This window comes from Hirundo rustica, chromosome 1 (assembly GCF_015227805.2).
Source record: "Hirundo rustica isolate bHirRus1 chromosome 1, bHirRus1.pri.v3, whole genome shotgun sequence".
NCBI classification, from domain to species: Eukaryota; Metazoa; Chordata; class Aves; order Passeriformes; family Hirundinidae; genus Hirundo; species Hirundo rustica.
Genome location: NC_053450.1, coordinates 151955672 through 151976442, shown reverse-complemented (window position 1 = coordinate 151976442; position 20771 = coordinate 151955672). Strand labels below are relative to the sequence as shown.

At 45.9% G+C, this 20771-nt stretch overlaps 2 protein-coding genes across 5 annotated transcripts in view; one reads left to right on the top strand and one right to left on the bottom strand.

The window, feature by feature from the left end:
* Positions 1-9587, top strand: part of DLEC1 (DLEC1 cilia and flagella associated protein) — a 32953-nt gene extending 23366 nt beyond the window's left edge. For 3 of the 4 annotated variants that reach the window (XM_040064951.1, XM_040064937.1, XM_040064960.2), the window contains 10 exons: positions 20-237; positions 1233-1361; positions 2587-2709; positions 3687-3781; positions 3870-3954; positions 4470-4679; positions 5573-5734; positions 6687-6840; positions 7424-7544; positions 9106-9587. In XM_040064951.1, coding sequence (XP_039920885.1) covers positions 20-237; positions 1233-1361; positions 2587-2709; positions 3687-3781; positions 3870-3954; positions 4470-4679; positions 5573-5734; positions 6687-6840; positions 7424-7544; positions 9106-9214 — 1406 coding nt within the window. In that variant the 3' untranslated portion in view covers positions 9215-9587. The remainder of the gene's footprint in view (positions 1-19; positions 238-1232; positions 1362-2586; positions 2710-3686; positions 3782-3869; positions 3955-4469; positions 4680-5572; positions 5735-6686; positions 6841-7423; positions 7545-9105) is intronic. The other variant, XM_040064945.1, reaches the window with a different exon arrangement.
* A 466-nt stretch (positions 9588-10053) lies between these two features.
* ACAA1 (acetyl-CoA acyltransferase 1) lies at positions 10054-20036 on the bottom strand. The gene is made up of 12 exons (XM_040064971.2): positions 19847-20036; positions 18999-19092; positions 18701-18758; positions 17885-17964; positions 17427-17469; positions 15854-15952; positions 14999-15079; positions 13188-13378; positions 12920-13099; positions 12077-12132; positions 11454-11599; positions 10054-11156 (listed from the first exon to the last, which is right to left on the bottom strand). Exons 1-12 carry the CDS (start codon positions 20030-20032, stop codon positions 11081-11083), a joined length of 1290 nt encoding a protein of 429 aa, XP_039920905.1. The 5' UTR covers positions 20033-20036; the 3' UTR covers positions 10054-11080.
* Positions 20037-20771: the final 735 nt, after the last annotated feature.

Here is a 20771-nt window from a genome sequence, read left to right as displayed (position 1 = left end):
TTTTTCCTTTCCCATTCAGACATCCGCCTGGACTTGCAAGTTTACAACCTAGAGGCAGATGATGAAAAGCTGGTGGACCTGTTGGTGCTCTTTGGAGACGCTTTTCCTCCTGTGCACATGGCTGGAAACGAGGCTGCATCAAGTGGTAGCACCTCAGAGTCAGAGGTCGTGTCAAAGCTGGACCCGGCTGCCATTCCCTGTGGAAGCATTTATCCAGCTTTGGAAACCATGGATGAGGTCAGCTCTTAGGCTGTTTCTTACACTGCTGCTGAGATACATGATGGGTTTTTTGGCATGAAGGGTTGCAAACAATAACAGGAGATAGAATTTGTAACTAAGAGCTGGATTGTTACAAGAAATGTCAGCTCCTCTCCCGGTCAAACACGCAATATGTGAGTAGGTAGCTGTGGGGATCAGCAGTCTGTTTCCAGAGTGAGCTCTAAGCAATTAGCTTTTCTTAAAAGTGTTTAAAAAGCGAAAGAAATGCTATTTAAAATACTTTGTCAGTTTGTCACTGACAAACTATTGTTGTTATTACATGAAAGAATTAAAATAACTAAAACTGCTTAATTTGGCTCTGCTTTTCTCCTGGGTGCTTTCTGGTGTCAACATGTGCTGTAGTCAGGGCGCAGAACCTACCTTGCAAATTTCAAATTGCAGCTAATGATGTGGAGGTATTTGTCCCAGTGGTAAAATTACATTGGTTCTGTTAGAATATGGTGACATCTATATGGTGAAGTTTGATTATAATGTGATAATCTACTGTCTTGAAGGGCTAGGAGTGACAGGGGAAAGGTATCTCCCCAGATATTATATATTTCTCTGGCAAAAGAAATATAGATACTAAAATCACGTTTTCTCTGCAGCAGCTCAGCATGCACAGTTGTTTTGAACACAGCTCTAACCTTTCTTGTGCCCAAAAGGAACAGTACTGCCCCAGAGTGCTGGTTTGTATCATGGGCCAGAGGTGTCATGGTTGGGTGCTTCTCTAGGTAGAACAGGACCCAAGCATGGACATTTTCCAAAGAATTCAGGAGCAGTTTCAGGAGAGCTACTCTGTGGATGAGAAAATTAATGTACAGAACACATCCACGTGTCCGGCCCTTGTGCCAGAAAGAAACTGGAGCTGGCCATGCTTCCTGACCAGTGCAGCAGTTTTCTGTGCACATCACTCACATTCCTCCCTTGCAGTGTAACAGTTTTAACCATTCCCCACCCCTGTGTCTCCACAGCCTCCAGGTTCTGACAGCAAAGAAATCAGCAGTCAGGAGTCTGCAAGAGAGAAAATTATCTCTGTACTTGTCCAGCCTCATGAGGGGGTGCCTGCAGTCAGCCCCTACTCTGTTGCTCCAAGGCAGACAGTAAGCTTTTACATTTTCTATGGGCTTAGATGTATCAGGGCAGAGGAGACAGAGAAGGAGAAGGAGGTAGCTTTGAGCTTGGTTTGAGGCAGATTCTACTAAACAGTGAAACATCAGGCTGGAAGGCTTTCGAGATGATCATGAGAAGAGTTTGCAAGGTCAACAGAAAGTGTCCTGTCTAAATCTGAGCAGTGAACTGATGACCAGACTTGAGTGTTAGTTCTACTCCAGAGTGGCATCTCTGGTCTTCTCACTTGGGTTGGCACGGTGAAATGTGGGAGCCATCCAGCCTGACGCTCTGGAAACATGCAGAGGTGGAAATCAGGCTGCTCTGTAGTCAACTCTTGGATAAACCATTGTAACCCACAGAGCTTCACAGGTAAGTTGTGCAAGTAACAGCCACAGTGTCACAATCCCTTAGGAATATCATAAAGGAGAGACAGCATTGGAAAGATCTTGCTATGAGTGACAGGGTTGCCCAAAACATCAGTGTGCCGATTTTATTTTTACATATTTTTTTGCCAAAGGGTTTCAGTTACAAGTTAAAATGAGCTAAAGATTACATAAAAGAAATTATGACAGAAATGAAGCTGCAGTCAGCTCTGAGGTGGCTGAGACTGAGAAAGGTCAGACAAACAAGTGCCTCACTGTGGAGGCAGCTTTTGTGGGGTGTAGCCAGCAGCAATATCAGGATTTAACCATAACCTGCATAATTCACCTAAAGAAAGCAGAATCTAGTCAACCTGCAAATCCCAGAAAATCCACTGCAACTGGCTAGTGCATGGGATTACATTCCCTGCTGTCATGTAAAATTAAAAACTAGCCCAAGACTAAACTGAACTGTAAAATACTCTTTAGTTCACACTTGTAACTCTTCAAAAAAATGTTTCATATATACATAAGTTGTGGAATTATCACCTGAGGTAGCCAGGGAGTAAGAGTAGGCAGAACTGGGTGTTTATAAAAACAAACAGTTTGTGTACTTAAGAGAGTTGGTCAGTGACTGTGCTTAAACTCTGTTGATACTAAAAGGTAGCCGCAGTGATATTTGCAGTTGAAGTAATTGTCAGCTTTGCTGTCACATGTTGGCATTTTCTTGCAAGCCTGAGCCTGTGCCCGGGGCCTTTCACGCTGCTTGTGCAACTCGGTTTTGGCAGCTGAGTCCCGAGGGTTCTTGTGCAATCCCCGGCGGGTCCCTGCGCTAAACACTCTGTCCCGGCCGCAGGTGGTTCCAGGAGGTGGCAGCAGCGACGTTTACATCTCCTTCACCCCGCTCGTCCTCCCGGACGCCGAGGCTGAGCTGCGTTGTGACGGGTTGATGCTGGGCTTCATGAGCCTGGACGACAAGGTAAACTGTCACAGCAAGGCCAAAGGTAACTGGGGAATGTCGCTTCCCTTCCTGCAATTTATGTACAGGCTGCTGTTACCTGGCCAGTCTGTGTAAACAGTCCTGTTCCTGCTATCCTGAACATCCTTCCTTAACCAGGGTTGTTCATCTGTTGCATTTCTCTTTGAGCTTGGAAGCATTCTGGGGTGGGAATGTCATCATCTTCTTGCATTGTCTGGGGCAGCAGACCCCGGACAAAAGCCCAGGGCTTGAAATGCTGTCACAACATCAGGTTTTATTGATAACAATAGTTAACAATGGAAGTGAGACTCAGGACTGCTGAGTCCTGTTCCTGGCTCTGCATCCACCTTCCTGTGTGAATTTGGACAGCATAACTCTCCTCTGGGAAACTTCCTCTTCAACAACTGCTGATGTGAGGCATGAACAGCGTTTTATGAATGGCTCAGCAATTCTCTGACATGAATTGTTGCAAAGGTGCAAGGTAACCTGAATGAATGATAATAGAATGTTCAATAAAAAAACAACCTTAATAATCCTTACTGCTGAAGAAAGAAATGTAGAATAATAGAGCCCTGGAATGGTATGGGTTGGAAAAGGACCATCTAGCTCCACCCCCTGCCATGGGCAGCGACATCTTTAACCAGAAAATGTTGCTCCACGCTCCATCCAAACTGGCCTTGAATGCTTCCAGAGATGGGGCATCCACAGCTTCTCTGGGAAGCCTGTGCCAGGGCCTCACCACCCTCAGAGTGAGGAATTTCTTCCCCACATCCATCTAAACCTCCCCTGCATCTCTATCACCCACAGCCTGTATCAGCTACTGCCTGGCCTCTGCTGTTCCATCCTCTTACAAACAGGCACCAACCACATTGCCAAGCAGAATCCTGCTTTGGCTGACAGCCTCTCGGGCTCAAAGCAGCGTTTCAGGTTTCGTGCTGCCATTTCCCACGTGATTCCTGTTTCTGTGTTGTTGTCAGCTTGCGAGGATGGTTCCTAACAAGGTGCAGCGCAGCCATGGCTATGAGGCTCCACCCTTACGAGTGCACATGGAGGCTGTGCTGAGGCATCCCCTGTAAGTGCCATCGTGCTCACAGCTGCCACCCTCGTGGAATGGCTCAGCTGGGACAGGGCTGTGAGCAGCTCTGCTTCTTTACACTCAGGTTAGAAGTGGAGATGGATCACAACAGAGGAATGGTGTTTTATTCAGCGGCGAGTGATCTCCTACCTGCCAGGCCTTTTTGTGGAGTAAGTATTTCCCACACTGATGTATTTGGCTGCTTTGTATTGCTGTGGTGCTGGGAGAATTCAGAGCTGTGTGTACATGGCTGTGAAAATGTATCCTTAATCACCAGTAGCCTCATTTTCTGTATTGCAAGATAGGGAACAAAAAAAAAAGCACTACAAGCACTTACCAGCCAGGAATAAGAAAAGATGAGCTCAGACAATGCCCGTTTTATTCAGATTTGTCTTTCATTGTAGGGGAGCTTGTGAGTAGAAAAATAAGTTCTGATTTTCAGGACATAAAGGTCCAAAAGCAAAATGAGTCACTTCAGTTGCTGTGACCCTTGAAATTCGAAAGCTTAAACCTTATTATGTTACTTTTAGTTTTTCAAGAAGTGTTGAATAACACAGGTAGAAAATACTGGATTGCTTTGGGGTAAAATCCTTCAGATCCCTGCTGGTGCTCCATGACCAGACAGAGCAACACAACCCTCTCCAGGGAGTTAAAACTGACCAGTTCTGAATCATTTCTCCCCCAGGTTTTGAGAGCTGCAGTAATTACTCAGAGTTTGAAACTCTTGAATTGTACCAAGGTTCCTCTGTACTTCAGACTCTTTCTGTCTACGCCCTCTACACCCTTCAGCCTCTCCAGCACAGATCCCAAGAAGAGCACCAAAACATCCCACAGCAAGAAGGAGGAAAGGGAAGAGCAACCGCAACATGTACTTTATCCACAGCAAAACATGCTGGTAGGCTCAAAAATAATAATCCTGTGCCAGAATAGAGAGTTTAGTAATTGGTGTGGTAGTGTGCCCCAGATGAACCACAGAAAAACACGACCAGCACAGAAATCTCCCAGTGTCAGGGGAAATAGTGGTGTATTAGCAAATGCTAATTACTGCTATTTTGACTGCTATATTGCAGGTGCATGGGTTTTTTCTGCAAAAAATATTTTTCTGTTCCTTTTCCCATCAACTCTGACCTGTTGCAAACTCCTGCAGAAAATCCTGTGGGTTTGGAGCTCACTTAAATCAATAGCCATATATATGTTCAACAAATTGTAAGATTTCCAAGGACTGCAGTCTTCCCTCATTTCCTTAAATTAGATGCAGGCACTGCAAGGAGAGGAAAATTTGATTAGTTTGGGTGTACAAATTACATCCAAGGAAACAAAGTCCCAGAGTAGAGAATTAGGTAACCTGCAAAGAATGAGTAACTGTTGCATTTTTGAACTGTGCTTCTCATTTTGCTGTGTTCATTTTGACATGGAGACACACACACATCTCAATTCTGCATGTGTGGGAAGAAAGGATTTATATGTCTAAGACAGCTTTGGGAAGATGGTATTTGTACCCTCAGGAACTCAAAACCTTTAGCTTGCTAGAAATTGTTTCTCTCCTGTGGTTCAGAGATCAGCTGTTCACCTTTACACTCCATCTCCATGTACTGGATTCATAGGAAATAGCTGTGTTTTTTTTCCTTAATTGTATTGCTTTGTTCCAGTGGGAATTTGGCTGCTGGCATGACAGCTTTGGGTTCCAGTGGGAAAACATGTGCCAGGGCCTTTGTGCAATGTGTACTTTGGATTTCCTGCACACAGTGTCATCTTGTGTGATGGTCATTGGAATTCCTCTTCCCACAGGTGAAAGTGTCATTCCACACGACTCTGGAGTTACTTAGGTATCAACATTTGCCAGAGACACAGCTGCTTCCTGGATGCCAAGTGCTCCAGCTGGAGAATGGAGAGAGAAAGCTGAAGTTTGATCAAAATCTGGTCATTGAGCACAGTAACTGCACTACCCAGGTAAGGTCAGGACAGGCTCTCTGGGCCCTGGGAAAGGGCCGTTTCAGCAGCATCTCTGACTTGGATTAGCATTTACTCAGCCTTGAATTCCAGGCACCTCTGGAGTAAATGGGGTCATCCAGGTAAAGTAAATGGCTGTGGGCTTGCTGTCTGCTGAGACTGCAGGTGACTCCCAGGGGGGCTGTGCAGGCTGGGGTCACACCCTGGTGCTGGTACCCCGGCTCTCTGCATGGCAGCACGGGTGATACTCAAAGGGACACACACCCAGTCACTGCATGGCTCTGAGACAGGGGTCAGGGCTGTCTCAGGGACAAGTTGTGCCCAAGTCACCAGGCACTGCCTCCTGCAGCACACAAGGCCTTCTGGAAAGGCTCCTGAGTCTGTTGAGCTCCTATAGTGTGAACAAAGCCCATGTGCATTTAAAGACTGATCCCTTCCAGTCAGAAATGTGTAACTCCCTTCCCAGCCTTCGGCATCCCAGTACGCTGCAGCACTTCTATTTCCTTTTCATACCAGGTATTTCTGAGGCGTGACCTGTGTAAGACTGAGCACCATGTTTAAGATGCAGTCAACTGAATCATGATCTTGGGCAATCTGCACAAACTGAATGACTCACAGTGGGCCATATACAGTCCTGAGGGAGCAGCAGATGCTGTAATGTCTGCAGCTCCTCAGAAAACCCTAAAAACAAATGAGAACGGTCACTCCGTGTTGCTTCATTAAGACCACAGTGTCTGGTTTGAAAACCTGTCTCAGAAAAGTAACAGACAAGCAACAACTTAATTGACTTGAGGCTGTAGAATGGCAATTGACTCTGTTGTGAAAGAACACAGAACAATGATTCTTGATTCAGCGGCTGGGGTTAAGAATGATCCAGCTGGAGCAGGAATTACTAAAGCTCTATAAAAATGAGATGAGTTTTATTCTCTTTGCTCTTTCCCCTGTTTTGCAGCTGGTCCCAGTGACTGCCTACCTGACTGTTCCAGCGCTGGAGCTCTCCTGTGCCATGGTTGATTTCCAGACCTGCTTTGTTGCACAGCCCAAGACAGAACACGTCTTCCTGTATAACCGGGGTGGCTGCAGAAGCTACTGGACTGCTTTGCTGGGTATTCTGGTTTTGCAATTGATTTCCTTGCACAGTCTCACTAGTCATTTTATTAAGACTGTATGCACTCGGTATGGAGGCAGTATGTGAGGATCTTGGGTGCAAACATATATGGTTTGCTTTTGTTCTCACTTATGTTGGCTTTTCCTCTCCTCACTTTCCCCTCCCTTTTTCACATTATTCTGCCACTTCTGATTTCAGCAGTTACTCCACATCTAACCAAAAGATTGAGTCTCAGCCCTCACCATTCTTGCTCTGCTCATTTATAAATCAGTCCCGAGGAGCAACAAGAAGCAGTGGCTCCTCATGGGTTCACTTTGAGCATGAGCCTAATACTGTTAATAACAGATGGCCTCCAGAGGAAGGAAGATTAGGCTCTTATTATTTCAATGTGGAGACCACTGATCACTGCCCTTGATTAGAAGATGAAAGCAGAGCCTGGGCACATGCACAGAAACCCTCTGATGGTGTAAGACATGATTTATTAGTTGCTCAGCAGCGATGCAGTGCCATGAGTGCTACTTGCTGTACACACACAAAGGGTCTTGTATGGCTTTGTTTGATATTTCCCCTTTCTATTGCAGATGAACAGAAAAGACCTAAGGCTCTGGAAGTATTTTCCATCTTTCCAACTAAAGGCATTTTGGAGGCACGTGAAGGGGAGGCACCTACCAGAGAGATTCTGCAGATCAGCTTTGCTCCAAGGTATAGTTAACAGGACTGAAACTGTGCTGTTGACAGAGAGCTGGGGTTGTTCAGCCTGGAGAAGGCTCTGGGGAGCCTCAGAGCCCCTTCCAGTGCCTAAAGGGGCTCCAGGAGAGCTGGACAGGGACTTGGGACAAAGGCCTGGCACGATGGGACAGGGGGGAATGATCATTTCATACTGCCAGAGAGCAGGGTTAGATTAGAAAGAACTTCTGCATTGTGAGGGGGGTGAGGCCCTGGCACAGAGAAGCTGTGGCTGCCCCATCTCTGGAATTGTTAAAGGACAGGCTGGATGAGGCTTTGAGGAACCTGTTCTAGTGGAAGGTTTCCCTGCCCAGGGCAGGGGCTTGGAACAAGATGAGGTTTGCTGTCTCTTCCAACCCAAAATATGCTGTGATGACCCAAAGACATTAATTTCTTTGTTCTGATTAGGGAGATGCAACTCCTTAAAAAAAAAAAAAATCATTTTCCATTGCAACTTATTTTTTGAGGTTATCACATGGTGGCAGAAGTTAAAATCTATCCCAGTGATTTCAGTGAGCTCTGAAAACTGCTGACAGGGAAATTTCAAGCAAACTGTAGCTGAGTTATAGTCATAACTTCCATCTCCTTGGAACACAATCCAGTGATTGCCAGCACTGGAGCTACTGCTATCACAGTGGGATGGAGCCTTGAGCAGCTGCACTAAACTGTCCCTGCTTAGAGGAACCAGAAACCTCCCCAGGCTCCTGCCTGCCTAAAGTTTTCTGGAATTCTGCTGAATCTGCCTGAAGCACTTTTAGTCTGACAAATACTCTAATCAGCGTGGCTGAAAATGCCTGGAAATACCAGAAAGCAAAGATGTTGCTATATAGCAGCCAGCACATCTGTGGGGTTCCATCGCAGAGTGTGGGATCAGTGTGGCATTAGGAGATAATAATATGCAAGGTGTGAGGTGATTTTAATATTTCACCTCCCCAGATCAGTGGTCTTTCTACAGGGGAATTGTTTTATGTGAAGGAAAACACAAAGACTGTCTGGGAGCAGAGGCATTTGCCTCAGGCCCTTAAAACAACTGGCACTTGGACACAGAGAAGTCCTTGACAGGAACAGTCTCAGGAGCACTGTGTGGCATTAGCCTTGGGCAAATTATGCTCTTCAACTTAATGCAAAACTAGACTTGTTGTAACTTTTTTGATGTTGATTTGCAATTTGGCCTCCACTGCCTGCCCCTTGTCTCAGGGGAGTGACAGAAACTTTTCCCTTCAAACTTTGTCACAGGGAGGAGTTTCCACATCAAGGCAGTGCAGGTGTTTGCTCCCAGCAGAGCTTCATTTCACTTCTTCACCTAAAACAGAATTTCACAAGTAGGATGATATTCTCATTCTCTCAAACATGCATCCCATGTCTTCAGGCACACACCTGAACATTTCTTTTCAAACACCCTGCATTGTAGCTGTGGAACACAGCCCTGTGGAGTTGGCACTAACATTAGTGACCTGGAGCATTCTCCCCTTTTCATCTCACCCCTAAGCACAGGAGTGCACAGAGCTGTAACTGAACTTTTTGCTGGGCATTTTAGGAGCGACACTGACTATGAAGCTATTGTGACCATTTCTGGAATGCTGGAAGAGAAGCCTTGCAAGCTGCACCTCAGAGGGCGAGGAGTGCACCATGGGCAGGTGCATTAAACAGGACAACGTGGGACAGATGTCAAGGTAACAGGCTGGATGCAGATGTGCCATCAGCTGAGCCTGTATTTTCATCTCTTGTTTTAGTGGGGACTGGAATTCTAGCAGAATGAAAATTTAGGTTATGAAGAAAGAAATTACGACCTTAACCAGTCATAATCACACTCTGTACTTTTATTGCTGTGATAAGCTTAGCTTTATCACAGAAGAAGGTTTTAAACTGCAAAGCAGCTGTGCAAGACAGGCCAGAGCCCAGCATGCCTTGAATTACAGCTAAAGACTATTCATACCTGAAAGTAGCTTTTGTTTTGCCTTATGATTTGTTTGACATTAAAATGGACATTGACATATAATAAAAGCAAGAACTGGTGAATAGGCCAGCATTCCCCAGGCTGTTTTCTCAGTGCCTTACATGAAAAGGGGAAGAGCCAACTTTCCCTGGTTTCCTTGGAAAATTACCAACCTGTGTGTTTCACCATGCTTGGGCCTTGAGAACATCCCCTTCAGTAACAGAGGGAGGAACCCTTCTTCCTTTTCATTCTTTCCCCCCACATGGTTCTCATTTACTCTCACTTCTCTTTAAATTATTTTAGTATTATTTTAGCTAAAGGTCGCTGGAATTCCCACTTCTGACTCTGTTACATTTTCCACTCCCTTTAAATAAAAGGCTTTTGTTAATGGCTCATTATCCCCTCTAAATAGTTCAATTTTTTGGCTTTAACACAGGGCCTGTGTAATTGCTGGGTGAGACAGGCTACAGCATGGGATTGTGAAAATATCAAAGAGCTCTAACTCATCATGACCTTCAACTAAAAATCATCATAAAAAGGAAACAAATGTATTGCAAGAACCCAATTGTATTATTAAGTGCAAAAACAAAAGTCAGGACAAAAACCTTCAGTTTGTTACAAATTTAAAGCAGCAATGAGTACAATTCTTTTTCAAGCTGAGTTTCAGTGATCTTCCTGCTCAGACAAGAGAAGAAATAAGGGATGACAAAAGGCAAGATGGAACATGTTTAGTGTTAGCACTGAAGCACTGAGCTGTCACTGATGCTCATGTAGTGCTTGCAGTAAATACAATGCTGCAATTTGCTTTATTTTAGGTAAGTAAATACGATTAGGCACACGATTGTCCTTGGAGTCACACAAACTGATACTGAGACATGTATTGTAAAAGAAGGAATGGCCACATCCAAATCCTGGCTTCTAGCAATTCAACAAAACCTCTACATTCAGACATTTCCTGTGGAAATTATGTTCCAGTCCTTCCCCTTTCCCCCACTGGAGACTTCAGAGCAGCTCTACCAGCAGCGAGCTCCAGCCCACCCTCCAGTGTAGGGGCAATTTAAGACACAGACAACTTCTGACTGGGCACGGGGCAGATGCCATTGTAAAGGCAAGGATGTCAAGTCTTTGCTTCAAAACAAGCTCTTTTAAACTGCTTACAAAATGGTGAAACCTTTTAAGGAAATGCTGGAAAAGTCTTTGTATGTGGACTGATTTCTTAATTTTGAGTGATCTTTTTGTCATACAAAAATACTGTCCCATGAACTATTTCCCTATGGTAATATTCACAGAATAACAAGATCAATTAAATTAAAAATATTCATTCATAATCAGCACACCAGAGCCTGTAGTTGAATTTCAGCTGAATTAATTTCTTATGTCAGGAAGCCATGTGCCAGTTTTGCATTTCCTCACCTTCTTCGCAGACCTGCACCATTAATTCTACATCACGATTTCTGCCTAAAATTGGTAGATCTAGTAACAAATCCCAGACCCCACTGGATTTCAGTGGGAATCACTTGCTGTGCCTAGGGAAGGTAGAGAGGGAGCTGTGGTGGTGTTCTGTCAGCACTGGAGCTCACTTCCCCGGGTACTCGAACACGGCCGCGGCGCCCATGCCGGTTCCAATGCACATGGACACGACTCCATAGGCTCTGAAATAAAGAACACGTGGAATTAAGGAAAAAGGACAGCTCAAGGTTTATATTACCCAGGGGAAAAAAAGAAAAATAACACAGTAACTTTGAGCTGTCTACTGCTCTCCTGTGTTGCTAGGAGAGCTCCACAGAATTCAGGTTCAAAGCTATCCATGGGATGAAGAAAGCTTAACCCAAAGGGACACTTACCTCATCCAAGGGATGGAGAAAGGTTAACCCAAACTGGTTTTCCCTGAGCCTGTGGGAGCTGCACACCCAGCAGGTGTGAGGCCAACACTGACGCTCAGCACTCACCTCTTCCCTCTGCGCTTCAGTTCGTTGAGCAAAGTGACGACCTGCCGAGCACCGGTACAGCCCAGGGGGTGTCCCAGTGCTATGGCTCCTCCCAGGGGGTTCACCTTCTCCATGGGAATGCCCAGCTTTTCAACACAGTACACAGCCTGGAAAGACACAGGGAATTAAATTAGTTCATGGAGATGCTCTTGTCTTAGTGCTCAGCTCTCCTCCTCCAGGTCAGAGGCCTGACTCCAGCTAGACCATCATTCTCAGCAGAGTGGGAACTGATCCAAGGCACAGAGAAGTGAGCTAAAACTGTCCACTTCATCCCAAACTGAGCCCACACACATTCAGACAGGCAAGCTGACGTTAAATCATAGACCTGCTGAAACAGATGTTGCAAGTTGGTATGAGGGTACAACAGCCAATTCTTACTTAGTGGACTTTTTGTTTTCTAACATTACGCTGAATAAGCAATGCCCTGCTCATTTTTATTTGAAGGAAAATAGTCTGCATATGTTACTAACATTTGGCTGAAGATGTAATATGTGGAACAAGTTAAAAATCTTAACCTGGAGACCAAGCTGAAATTACACTCAGTTGCCAAGCAATGCAGGAACACAAACATGATGCTCACTCACCTGGCTTGCAAAGGCTTCATTAATTTCATATATATCAATGTCATTCAGAGTCAGACCTATGGGCCAGAAAAATCAGGAGTTAAAAGGAGATGCTTTTGCCTCATGACTATATCAAAGAGAGTAATTTCCTGACAGCCTCCCTCTATGAATTCCAGTTCTACTCCATCTAAAAAAGAGGAACCTCAGCTCCATATGGGGTATCTACACTTGGACAAGTTTATGCACAGCCGCGTCTAAAGACTGCAAAATGTCACAGTTCATGGCATTGTGTCACTGAGTCTGCCAAGATCTGCAGGTTAAGTGTGATTTCTCTGCAGAGGGATTAAAGATTGAAGGGTGTTTGGAGATTGAAAGATAAAGCTACAGGTGGGCACATGACTGTAGCCAGGCCAAGCTAAATCAGCTCATCAGCTACAAAAGCTGTGTAACCCAATGAGTGTGGTAAAAAAGCTAGGTAAGATGACAAAATTGTAAAGAGAAAAAACATCAAAAACCAAACACAAAACCACCCCTTAAACACTGGTCATAGTGAAGAAGGGAGAACAGCACTAAGTGAACATTAAATTACTTGCCACATGTCAACTCCTGTTGAGCCTGTGCAGGGATTTACTCCTGAGCTTCTCAAAGGTGAGTGAATGACAATTGACACACCAATCAAAAAAAAAAAAAAAAAAAAAGGCATTGCAACAATCTGAAGCAGGACCTCTTTGACGGTTTCAGATTTAACTTCACTGTTCCTGGGGCCAACAGCTGCACGTGCTTGAATAACATAACCTTAGATCTCAGTCCAAAGAGTCTGATTTGCTTGTGCCCAGCACTGCCTGAATGACAGGTGGTTCTCACCTGCTTTTTCCACAGCAACAGGGATGGCATAGGCCGGCCCGATGCCCATCACGTCGGGTGGGACCCCCACCACAGCAAAGGACCTCAGCACCCCCAGCACCGGCAGTCCCAGCTGCGCTGCCTTGGAGCGTTTTGCCAGGAGAACTGCAGCTGCTCCATCGCTGACCTGGCTGGCATTCCCTGTTGGAAGAGACCTATTAACATGCTTTTTGTTCTAGTAAAGGCAGGGAAATCAGAGGAACAGCACAAATGTAACAGCCGAGCTGACCTGCTGTAGTGCTTCCATCTTCTTTGAAGGCAGGTTTTAGCTTTGCCAAGCCTTCCAGCGTCGTGGAGGGCCTGATCCCTTCATCTTGGTGCACAGTGATTGTTTTTTTGTTGCCCTCATTATCTACAACAGTGGTCTTCACCGGGACAATCTCGGTTTTAAACAGTCCCATCTGCTGAGCTTTTGCTGCTCTGGTAAAAAAAAAAAAAAAAAGAGTATGAAAGGTTAAAATATTTTGGTGGTGAACTGCAGAACTAAAATGAAGGAAACCAGTTAGAGAATGAACTAAGGTGGGATTTGGTACGTCATCACTGAGTGGTGGTCAAGACAACAGGCAAATTCTTATTTTCATTCATGGGAAGACAAACTTTTTACCTCCACATCAACATTATGGGCACTGTCCCCAAATCTGGGTCACAGGATTACTCATTTTAGAGCAAGATCCCTGTTCTGTTCCCATCAATACTTCTGTGCCTGACTGGCCACCACCAGCCCCCAACATGAAGTTTTATTTGTTCAGGGGTACAGCCACAACTCTAAGACAGTAAATAAACTCTGAACTAAGAGAACTCAACAGCTGTCATGACCAGGCAGAATACAATTAACTAAACCTGATCAAGCCACATAGATTTAACCTTTCCTATCAACAAGATATTTTTAAAGCCTTCAAAGCAGAGCTTATTTAGATTTACCTTCCAGAGGTAAATCCTTCACAGAGAATAAAAATTGGAGACTAAAAGCTTGTTTTACCCCTTCGTCACCTTGCACTTTTACCAATAAAATGAAAATATTCAATTCTCCCAGGTAAGCGAGAATTGGAGCAAAGTGGTGTAGGACAGGTCAGTAGCTCTACAGATGTCCTGAGATCAAGGCCAGAAAGTCACCCCTTGCCTCATGTGAGCCTGAAGATCACATTCACATTTTGGTTATCAGTTCCATGGCAGTGAGAAAGGCTGGCATGCCAAGTTCCCTGAGCAGCAGGGCCGGAATTTGAAGGTTAACTACCCTGTGCAGTGGCTTCCTGTGTTAGATAAATAACTGGACCAGGCTGATGCTTAAACAGAGCTCTGAAAGCAAGTTTAACTCTTTGATGGCAGAAGCTTTACCCTGTCACCTGCCACTGCTCAGCCAGTAGAGCCCCGTGGATTCCGGGGTCAGTTGACTTTGGCAATGATTTAACCCAAGAGGAAAGAGGAAAGTTATCAGAGACAGTGACTGGACTCACTCAGAGCCAAACACCTGCAGCAAGGACAAGCCACTCTTCTCACAACCTCAGCAGCTCTCTTTGAACAGCCACACTCAACTATTCCCTCGTGGGAAAGCTGCTTCTGCTGCCACTCCCATGCTCAGGTTCCAGTGATCCTGAGCCAAAGCCACAATGAAAGTACCTCGCCATGCACTCATTCCAGAAACCTCCCTGAGGTTCTGTCATAGACACACAGAATACTTTGGGTTGGAAGGCACCTTAAAGATCATCCAGTTCCACCCCCACTGCCATGGGCAGGGCCCTTTGGATGCTGAAACAAGCAGGGCACTCACTGTTCAGGGTCTGTGTGCCCAGTGATACTTGTGTGAGGTCAGTCACACAATCCCAGTACAGCTCTGGGCTGCGGAATTCTCTCATCACACACAACCCTGCATGGGCACTGAATTTTGGTCAGACACCCTCAAGCTTCTTTGCTCATTATTAAAGACTGGAAGGAAACACAAAGGCTGCAATTCACCAGGAAGTAGCAGTTTTCTAGCTGTACTTATTTCTTAACTAAAAGGTTAAAAAACCCAAAAAGACTTAACAAAAAAAAAGCATTTACTTTTGTTGGGAAGCCAAGGCAAAGGCATCTTGCTTCTTCCGGGAAACCCCAAACTTCTCTGCCACATTTTCTGAGGTTATTCTGGGGAAAAAACATCAGAGTTAATCCAAGGACACATCTAATGGAGCTGCAGTTGGCTTCTACTAAAATCACATGAGGTACAAGCAATGGCTTTAGTTTGAGAGCCTTCTCAACTCAGAACTGCTGGCAGAGGCTAATCCTGAGTCTAATCTAGGACCAGAACAAATCTGTTCTCCTTGCTCAACAAGCCATTAATCTCAAGACAAGAAAATCTTTGACAGAGTTGGTGATTTCCTCCCATTTCACATCCATCACAACCAGGGATGCCTGTTGGTTTTCTTATCTTCTTTTCTTCGTGTTAGAGCCAGGATTAATACATGGGAGTCACAGTTTTGGACTCAGTGTTTATTAATTCTTATCTATATTACAGCCTCACGAGTTGTGAGTTCTAACTAGCAAGTTAGACAACAGGTAAAATGCAGTACCTCTCTACCTCTACAAGGTCTTTTTAAGGACAATCCATCCAATTGTGAAATGCCGCATAAATGATTTCTACTTTAAATCCAATAACTAACCATTTGAAGTCCACAATGCAGACTTCATTAACCAATTATAGAAAACCACCCAAACCCATGAAGAAAGAAGAAGGTGGTGAAAGAAGGACAACTGAAGTCTCCATCTTGCCCCACATATACCAAAATCTTAAAATCTAAGTTTCCAGATTTCCAACAGATGGCAACACACATGACTCCAAATCCACCACATTCAGGCTGATTTGTAACTATGATCACTGAGGAGACAGAGCCTTAAACTGTGGGAAGGAGAAACACTTACCCCATAGGAATAAGGCAATCTCGAGCTTTGGGGTTATCCATCATGTTGGAACTGATATCACCAGGGTTATTTGCACTTCTGAGGGACATTGTTTCCACGCTAAACACAAGAAACATTTGAATTGCTCCATTAAGACTTATCAAGTATCCTGACAACAAGCTTTCCTATTATCCCACAGAAATGCAGCTGCTAATTAGCAACTGGCTGAGGCAGAAGCTCTTTAATCACCAATTTAAGAATTATCATGAAATGAAAACAGATTGTGAGATTCAACTGGTTCTTGCTTCACTAGAACAGGATACCGATGTCAGCAGTTAATTTCTTGTATTTCCCCAGCTAGGAAGGAATTGCTATGATTCTGGCACATTTGTCCTCAAACTTAATGAGGTTCAAGGGCTGGAGTTTTCAGTGAGATTGTCAACAGACATAAAAATACCACTCAGATCTTAAGAACGGGTTGGCAGCAGAAAAAGAGAAGTATTGAGCAAACCACGGCAAAGAGATTCCAGTGAGTTGCACCACTTGTGTTTCGCAACACAAAGAATTTCAGACGTGGATCCTACAGGGTGCAATCTTTGACCCACAAATGAATTACCACATTGAAGATACTCAAATTTACTGCAGAAATACAAAGCCATCACTAAAGACTTGTGAGCTTTTGTAAGGTCGATCTAGATTATGAAGCCTACAATGGGAAGAGGGTTTGAATTCTACTCTGCACCACACAAATACCTCCATGAAGAATAAATAACAAAGAAACTACTCCAGGAAAATGATAAAGGCAAGTAGAAAGTAAGGCAGCTTGTACTAAGTGCTATCAGCAATTTAAACTGGCTCTAAGATGGGACACTCCATAATTGATTTCAGCTGCATCTGCTCTTGAAGGAAGGCATAGGACTGGGTTTTAAGTAAGAGAAACCCCAGCTACTGCCTTTTGTATTTTCATCCAGGGTTTCTCCACTCTGTGGAAGAGTAAGACTTGGGATAAACCCAGCTCCCAAAAGCTATTTGTAACTTATGGATTGTATGTGTCTATGGAGGACCCTGCAGGGCAGAGACCAGACAGCTTCCCACAAGAAAACCCAGTGTCTGGCACACCCAGGGGTGCAAAGGCTGTCAGTCCCTTTAAGCAACATCTCGTGTGCAGTATTAATTAATGAAAGATTAGAGTCATCAAGCTATAAAAAAAGAGAAACACGGTATTTTAGCCTCAGGATTACTCACTGTGGTTTTTTTTCCAATCCTTCTGAAGTCGATGTATATGTGGTTACTAGTATTTCCCCAAAACCAACCTAACATTTACATACTCCTCCAAAAAATAAACATTGCTTGTGATGTTAGGACTGAAGCACAGAATAGCTCATCTGTCCAGCACAGAGTGGATCCTGTGAGTCTGCAGAACACTCATTAGCACATGTACGATATTAATTTCTTCATCCAAGTGAGATGCTGGTCTTTCAAGAGGCTAGTTAATTGGAGATTAGCTGAAAAGCTAATTATGGCAGGCTATTGCACAGGGACAGAGTGTTATCTTCAGGAAGCCTAAGCAAGCACTATGAAAATACTTCCTTACCCACAGGCCAAGCCAATGTCATACGATCCATTTCGGATGCCACCTGTAACAGCAGTGCATAAATATTCTTACTGTCATCAGGAGCAAAAGCATTTCCAGCCCAGCTGCAGCTTCCAAACACCTGAGCACCCAGTACAGCCAAATGGGCATTTCCTCACCCTCCTGCCAGAGTGAGAGCCAGGCCAAGGAGCTGATGGGGCTGAGGATTAACATGGGGCCAAAGAGGACTGGAGGGACCTTCTGGAAGCTTCCTGATATGGAGGTGATGGTGGAACTCATCCCCAGAAAATCAAGTTACTTCTCTAGGGATGAACTCAGCCACTCAAGGATGGAAAAGTATTTACCTACAGCACAAGACATTATCACTGTTTTACTGCTCAGAGAGACTGGAGGACAGGAGGAATGAGCCTTTGGGGTGGGTCAGGCATGGACTTGATGCCAGTGCCCACAGCACCTACCAGCTATGTTGATAATGGCCTGGAGCCCAGAGGAGCACTGCCGGTTCACACTGGAGCATGGCACGGTCTCTGGAATACCACTGGAAAACAAGACAGCGTTGGCAAAGACTCAGTGATAAAAACCAACAATGACCCAAAGCTCTAAAGAGTGCATGAATCCATTTGATTAAACTTTAACCCTCAAGTTCTAGGCACCTTCCCTTTATCCATTTCTTGATCTATTTGGTCCTGCACCAAGGGAAAACAAAGTTCAAAGATAACTTCTTCGCTTCATTTGCAAGCAGCTCCAAGTGATGTTTCCCCATGGGTCTGTCTGTAAGCAAGGCCCTCTCCTGGAGATCCCGAGCTCTGACCCAGGCCAGAAATCCTAAAAAGCTCTGTAGTACTCATAATTATGGCAGGCTGTGCTTGCACCTCTCTAAAGTAATGATTGACAGTGCAATGATTGACACAAGCAAACAATGGCAACAGAAACTGACTGAAATATTTGGAATCTGGGATCCAGCACTGGGCAGTGGCAGAAAGATCTGAGCCCATCCATGGTTTTGGGACCAGACACAGCAGAGAGAGCAGCTAGGGGCCCACAAAACATCATGTCCCTTTCAGAGGCCCAACACATAAACAGATTAAACAGCTTCACCTGCCTCCCTGTCTCTTTGCCATCAGTGTTCTCTGAGCGCTCAAAGTCCAGTTTCTAGGCAAAAGGTGATTTGCTGTAATTCCTGGGAGTTCATGAACCTCACTACAATCTCTGACCCTGTGCTGCTCCATGGCCCAAGGAGGAGAGGAAGAACCTCAGCCTGGCTGAGAGCTTACCTTAGAAACTGTGCAACTCTTGCAATCAAGGCGCCGGCTCCAGGCTGCAGCACATTCCCTGAGTGCAAAGACACAATTCCAGTCAATTGCCTGCATTCCCCTCACGGGCATTGAAGGGATGTTCCCATCACCAGAGCAGAGCCCCACCACCAAAAGGACAGGCATGAAAACCTACTCCTACACACCAACCCCTTCCAGCCCCATGAGACTTGTGGGTATCCCACAGGACATGAGGAACCTCTGTTCCTCACACAGCTGTGCAGAGCAGAAGTTTCACCAGGCAGAGGCTGTCACTCACCCACACAGATGTCTCCCAGGACCTCAGGACGGAGGTTGACATCCTGAAGGACAGCTGTCATCACAGCAGCCAACAGCTCATCAGGTGTTGTGTCCTGAAAGTACAGGGGATCAGCGCCACCAGTGAACACCAGTAAGCGCCCTGTCACCAGTTCAGCCTCACACCACTTCAGAGGGCTGGCCAGTGGTGCTAAGGCAGCTTTACTCCACTTCTCAGCTCACAGTGATTGTTGTTCTCCTACCACAGCAGAATTACCTGCATCTTTTTACCCCAGGTTTCCTTCAGGCACTGTAACACACACGCTGTTTTCTCACCTTCCTCGGATTTATAGGAACAAGCTCTGCAGGGCCTTCAAAATCACACAGCTACAGAGATTTACGTGACATACCCCAGCAAATGGGGCCCCTCTATTTTTTTTTTGTGAAAGAAACAGGGGTGACCCTTCAGCTGGTGGAGGAGACCTGTTTGGAAGGATGACAAGGACCGAGCATCCTCTGGGGACATCCGTGTTCTTTCCCAGGACTCTGTGGATGCCACCCAGGGAGAAGCAGGTTCCAGAAGCTGTGCAGGTGAGGGACACACCACGGCTGCTCCGTGTGACAGCGGACTGTGACCGATCCCCGGGCTGCCAGCAGAGCTGGGGACCCCTGGGCACAATGCCCGAACGTCGGGATTTAGACTCTCCAGAGCACCTCAGCTCCGGGGCAGCGTCTGGGGAACCAAACAGGGGTCCAGCACCCAAGCGTGCAAGGGGGTGAGGCGAAGAAGGGGGAACTCCTTTCCCAGCGGAGATGCCAAGCACCTGAGGGGACCCGGCCCCAGGGGGAGCAGGATCCCCCGGCCCGTACCTTGAAGCCGCCGCGGCGGGCGCGGCCGATGGCTGTCCTGCGGCCGTGCACCACCACCACGTCGTCGGGGCTGTTGGCCCGCGGGGGACCCCCGGCGCAGGGCACGGCCCTGGGGGAGACCCCCGGACCCGGCGCGGCCCCGGCCAAGTGCCCCAGCACCAGCTGCGCCCGCCGCGCCGCCGCCATCTTCTCACGGGAGCGGCGCTCGCCTTCGCGTGAGCCCGCCCCCTCATTTGCATACAGCGAACGGGGCTCATTTGCATGAGCCCGCCCCTAATTTGCATAACCCCCTCATTTGTATACAGCGGCAGGAGCCTCATTTGCATTCCCCGCCCCTCATTTGCATAGCCACGCCCCGTCCCGATGCCAATAAACCAAGATGATTTAAAAAAAAAAAAGGCGGGTAAAAGAGGGAAAAAAAAAAAAGAAAACAAGAGGAAAAAGGAGGAATAAAAGCAGGAAGAAAGGAGAAAGGAAAAAAAAAGGAAAATACGGGGAAAAGCAGGAAAAAAAGAGAAAAGGGGGAAAAGGGGCGGGGGGGGAGGCGAGTAAATGAAAATTAAGTTTAGATGCACAAAGGCCTGTGCATTCAGAGTCCAAGGTGGAATGTCAGGACAAAGAACCATTGGCTCAGAAAGCTGCACAGATGCATCTCCTCCAGAAAAAGCCAGGAACCATCAAATCTTTGTCACCCCCCTGCCCCCCGGATGGTCACACCAAGTGCCCCCTGTGCCCCCCGCCCATGCTGGGAGCTGCCCTATTGGGAAGGGACTGTAATGGTGAGCAGGGCACAGGCAATAGAAACGTAGGCTCATGGATTAAGGTCAGAAAAGACCTCAAAGATCATTGACTCCAACCATGTTCACCACCAAACCGCATCCCCAAGTGCCACATTCCACCACTCTCCTGCTCCAATGTCCTGCTC